Here is a 5,253-nt window from a genome sequence, read left to right as displayed (position 1 = left end):
CCCTGCCGGTGCTGGTGCGTATCTCGGCTCAGGTCCCGCCTGTCTGCGGCGCGCGGGCGGGGGCGTCTCCTTGGTGTGCCCACGGGCAAGGTCAGCACGCGGCCCCCCCAGGAGCTCTCGGAGCCGCGGGGGTGCGACCCAGGCCCACGAAAAGCCATCGCCAGCCCCCTCCCCCCCCCCCCACACACAGGGTGGGAGGGGGCAGAGGCCAAAAAAAGAAATTAGACTCCCCGCCTTTCCTAGGAAGGGGGCCTGTTCCCCCACTCCAATGCCCTACAGAACCCAGACCCTCCCACCCCCTGCTGGAGAGTGGGGGGGACTGGGCGCGCCGAGGGGGGGGGCTGGTCAGGAGAGAAGGGCGCTGGGGCCGGGAGAGCCGGGCGCCCAGGCTGACGGGGTTCCCTCCGCTTTTAGGTGTAGCGCCCCCGCGCGGCGGCGCGGCCGGCCGGGCACCTCCGGCATGACCGGCCAGAGCCTGTGGGACATGTCCCAGGCCAGCAACGTCGAGGATGGGGAGATTCGCATCAACGTGGGCGGCTGCAAGAGGCGGCTGCGCTCCCACACCCTGCTGCGCTTCCCCGAGACGCGCCTGGGCCGCCTGCTGCTCTGCCACTCGCGCGAGGCCATCCTGGAGCTCTGCGACGACTACGACGACGTCCAGCGGGAGTTCTACTTCGACCGCAACCCCGAGCTCTTCCCTTACGTGTTGCATTTCTACCACACCGGCAAGCTCCACGTCATGGCCGAGCTGTGCGTCTTCTCCTTCAGCCAGGAGATTGAGTACTGGGGCATCAACGAGTTCTTCATTGACTCCTGCTGCAGCTACAGCTATCACGGCCGCAAAGTGGAGCCTGAGCAGGAGAAGTGGGACGAGCAGAGCGACCAGGAGAGCACCACGTCCTCCTTCGATGAGATCCTGGCCTTCTACAACGATGCCTCCAAATTTGACGGGCAGCCCTTGGGCAACTGCCGCAGGCAGCTGTGGCTGGCGCTGGACAATCCCGGCTACTCAGTCCTGAGCAGGGTCTTCAGTGTCCTGTCCATCCTGGTGGTGTTGGGGTCCATCATCACCATGTGCCTCAACAGCCTGCCGGACTTCCAAATTCCTGACAGCCAGGGCAACCCTGGGGAGGACCCCAGGTTCGAGATCGTGGAACACTTTGGAATCGCCTGGTTCACCTTTGAGCTGGTGGCCAGGTTTGCCGTGGCCCCTGACTTCCTCAAGTTTTTCAAGAACGCGCTCAATCTGATCGACCTCATGTCCATCGTCCCCTTCTACATCACTCTCGTGGTGAACCTGGTGGTGGAGAGCTCACCCACGCTGGCCAACTTGGGCAGAGTGGCTCAGGTCCTGAGATTGATGCGGATCTTCCGGATCTTAAAGCTGGCCAGACACTCCACTGGCCTCCGCTCCTTGGGAGCGACCTTAAAATACAGCTACAAAGAAGTAGGGCTGCTCTTGCTCTACCTTTCCGTGGGGATTTCCATCTTCTCCGTGGTGGCCTACACCATTGAAAAGGAAGAAAACGAGGGCCTGGCGACCATCCCTGCCTGTTGGTGGTGGGCCACTGTGAGCATGACCACCGTAGGGTATGGGGATGTGGTTCCAGGGACCACAGCAGGGAAGCTGACTGCTTCTGCCTGCATCTTGGCAGGCATCCTGGTGGTGGTACTGCCCATCACCTTGATCTTCAATAAGTTCTCCCACTTCTACCGGCGCCAAAAACAACTTGAGAGTGCCATGCGCAGCTGCGACTTTGGAGATGGAATGAAGGAGGTCCCTTCAGTCAATTTAAGGGACTACTATGCCCATAAAGTTAAATCCCTCATGGCAAGCTTAACAAACATGAGCAGGAGCTCACCAAGTGAACTAAGTTTAAGTGACTCCCTCCATTAGCCAGGAGGGTTTGTCATCCTCAAACCCACATTGCTGAGCTGCCACTTGTGTCTCTGACACAGTCCAGGCAGCTTAGGGTTATGGCATAAGGAGTCTGCCCAACCCCAGAGGGGAGAGGTGCATGGGATCTGCAGCGGAGGTTGCTCTCACAGTGTTGAGAATCCTTTTTTTTTTTTTTAAGAAAGTGGTGTGTCTGACACCACACCTTTGCACCTTCCAGTGAAATGGCATTCACTGGTGTTTGCGTCATGGGTATAAAAAATGTTCATCTTTCTGCCAGATGAGTATCCAGAATGCCAGTTTCTCTGTCTGCTATGTACACTATTCAGTGCTTGTGCCCTGGTACTGTGTGTTGTTTGTGTTCCTGTTCCCAAGGTTGTCCTGTGATATCTGTATATATATAAAAAATACCCAGCAAGTTTTTCCAATAGGAACGTATCTATCTATGAGGTCAGCAAGGATAGCAAAAGATTTTGCACACAATTGTGGGCAAACAAATCTCGATTTCTTTATCTTTTGCTTTAATTTTGATGACAAAACAGAGAATGCAAATGGTGACACAAGTCTCTGAATTGTTCTATGATCTTTAGCTCTGTGGCTTGCATGGGCACACTTTCAGAAAAATGTATATTGATGTTCATCTCATGTCACTCCTTAGAGAATGTTACTTTGTTAAACATGTAGTAAAGACTGAAGTCCCTCCCCCCCCCCCCCAAAAAAAAAACAGATAAATTAGAGACAAGGATTTCAGCTAAGCCCACACCACTCCCATGGATGTTTAACTTGGAGTTGGTGCAGGTTTAGCCTTTTCAAGTCATGGTCAGGCCTCTGTCATTCCGAGGGGATTCACAGAGACATTTATTTCTGGCTGAGGTTGCTAGTCTAAGCTATTTGACCAAAGTTTGCTGTGTCTTTGGTATTAGCATGTGTTTGAAATCTTTATTTTTTTAAACAAATGTTTAGGAGTAAGGTTGTATTGTCTTTCTCAACCCAGAAGAGATGACTGTTGTATTGTCTTCCCGAGGTGAGCATAGATAGGTTGCTAGCAAGGATAGTAGCTTAAATAGTTTTGTGGCTTGCTCTAAAAGCTCATAAAATGAGAGCTCTTTTATTTACAAGCAGAATTTGCTCAGATAATTTTGCTTCTAGGATACAGTATGGTATATATGATGTTTTGATTGCCCCAGAGTTCCTGCCATGATATGGAAACCTGGTGATGCAGAAGTGTGTACTCCAAATACAGATGTGCATGAAGGCTATATTGTGCCCAGGATGAGAATAAGGTAGTTCTTATTTCCATTGCAACTGCTGTTTGTTGGGGGAGGGGGAGTCCAGGCCAGGAGAAAGGAGTTATAAAACAAAAACCTGCTATTTCATAAAATGTCATAATTGTAAATTTCTTGAAAAGCTGAAAGCTATTTAAGAGGTTTTTCAACACCGATGTTTGTGTTGAAGGAGACCATTGCTTCCTTCTCCAAATCAACCCCTGGTCCTCTTCTTTAGATAATCAGCACATAATATTTTGAAGGGGAACCTGGATCTCTTTGGAAGGTCATTTTCCCCACCATCTTTTGGGGTAACTTATGGTTTTCCGGGTGACTTTCTTTATCACTCAATATTTAGCAAGGCTGTAGAATCCAGGGATCTAAGCATGGAGTTAGGCAGGCTTTTATCCAAAGCTTGGGCTTCTGTAAGAAGTCTGTTTTGTGTTTTAGTTGGTTAATCCATACCTCAGGAGGTTGTGGAGAGGATCTTCTCAGAGGGCGTTGTGTACTTGTAATTGCCATGGCTACTGCGTGTGGGTGAATTGTTAGATAAATGCACTGGCCACTCACATCCTTGAGCCTCCAGTTCAAATCCTTCCATGAGACTGGAGTCTTATGGGGGCAGCGGAGTGGCAACCCCTTAGTGCCTATGTGTCTATGCCTGTTTGTCAGAAGCAGCAGAAAAATGAGGGGACTTAAAGGCAACCCAGCAGGTGAGAAGAATAGGGGGTTTTAGCTTTTTCTAGAATTTGCACATGGAACTCAGCTTTGGCTGATGTTTCCAGCCCTAGTAGTCAGAAGATGTACAGAATCATCCCCAGCTGCACCCAAGACAGGTAATGGTACAAACCCGTGAGGAGTGTTAGGTTTGCCAGGCTTGATGGCGTGAGGTCACCAAGCGTGGTATCCATGGTCACAGACCATAAAAGTTATGCAAAGAGGAAACAGGAAGGTGGAAGGGAGGCAGAATAACCCAGAATAACCCAGTCACTCATGAGGATTTTTCTAAACCAGCAGGTTTACTACCAAAAGAGGTGTCTCCAATGGTTACCTTTGCAGGTGTGAAAGCTGGAGAACTTGATTTTTCTTTTTGGTAATGACTTGTATTTATCTGGTGCCTTTCATTGGGGGAAATCCCAAAGTGCTTTAGAGACTGTCTTTTTAACATCTCTTGTACATATGTATACTTGTAAACAACTATATTCCTTTGCCCATCAAGACCTTCAGTCACTTGTGAGCATGAGAATGTCTGGAGAGCATTGAGTTCTGCAAGTGATGGTTTCTGAGAGCTGGGGGCCAGAACAACCCTGCAGTGACATCCCACAAAAGATGGAGACTGAACGGTGATGCAGGCAGCCTGCCTTTCCCCTGAAGTCCCACCCAGGTATGAAGTTCCTAAGTGCGGGCTCAGAGGCAGGGTCTTTGGTTAACTTTGTTAGATTAAAGCTTCGTCAAGCAGTTTCTACCTAGTCTCTGAAGTTAATCAGGGTCGGTCAGCCTAATTTTCTGCCCTGTTCTTAAGAGTTAAAGATAGAAGGTGTCATCTCTGGTTACCAGGCTGTCAGACTGACCCACAGATCTCCTTTAGGAGGACAGAAGAGACCAATATTCCTTTCAGCCATTGGCTAAGAGTGGCTTTTCTCCCAGCATTGGAAGCTGTTCTTTTCAAAGTCACAGGGACACATATATGGGATTTTCTCACATCCCATGGGATGAGCAGCTTATGTCCTTTATTGTGTAGCTGCGCATTGATTGGTCATAGGCTTGTGTTTGCCACCAAACTGCCCCATTTCCTCGTTTCTAGCTGTGTTGCTGAGGAGGGGCATGTTGTAGTGCCAAATCAGCTTGTAGCTCATCGGGTAGTAATTGGTGTTTAACATTTGGATTTATTATTTCTACTTATCTTAGCACTCAACTCACTGTACTACCTGCTAATTCCTGTCTCATTTCAATGAAAATGATCTGTTATGTACTTTGGGATAGCGGTGATCTGTACGGGTTGTGTGTGGTCTCTACTTGAAGGCTTAACTGGTATTTCTTGTATGTTTTAACAGCATGACTTGTTACAGAGTTGTAATTTTAAACGTTGGG

General features: G+C 49.3%; 1 protein-coding gene across 1 annotated transcript; it reads left to right on the top strand.

Moving 5' to 3' along the window:
* The first annotated feature begins 460 nt into the window (after positions 1 to 460).
* On the top strand, positions 461 to 1,897 carry Kcns2 (potassium voltage-gated channel modifier subfamily S member 2). The gene has a single exon (XM_042672877.1). The coding sequence runs from the start codon at positions 461 to 463 to the stop codon at positions 1,895 to 1,897; it is 1,437 nt and encodes a 478-aa protein (XP_042528811.1).
* The last annotated feature ends 3,356 nt before the right edge of the window (positions 1,898 to 5,253 follow it).

Source organism: Dipodomys spectabilis, unplaced genomic scaffold (genome assembly GCF_019054845.1).
Source record: "Dipodomys spectabilis isolate Male_0828 unplaced genomic scaffold, ASM1905484v1 ptg000783l, whole genome shotgun sequence".
Classification (NCBI taxonomy): Eukaryota; Metazoa; Chordata; class Mammalia; order Rodentia; family Heteromyidae; genus Dipodomys; species Dipodomys spectabilis.
This window is presented reverse-complemented; position numbering and strand designations above follow the sequence as displayed.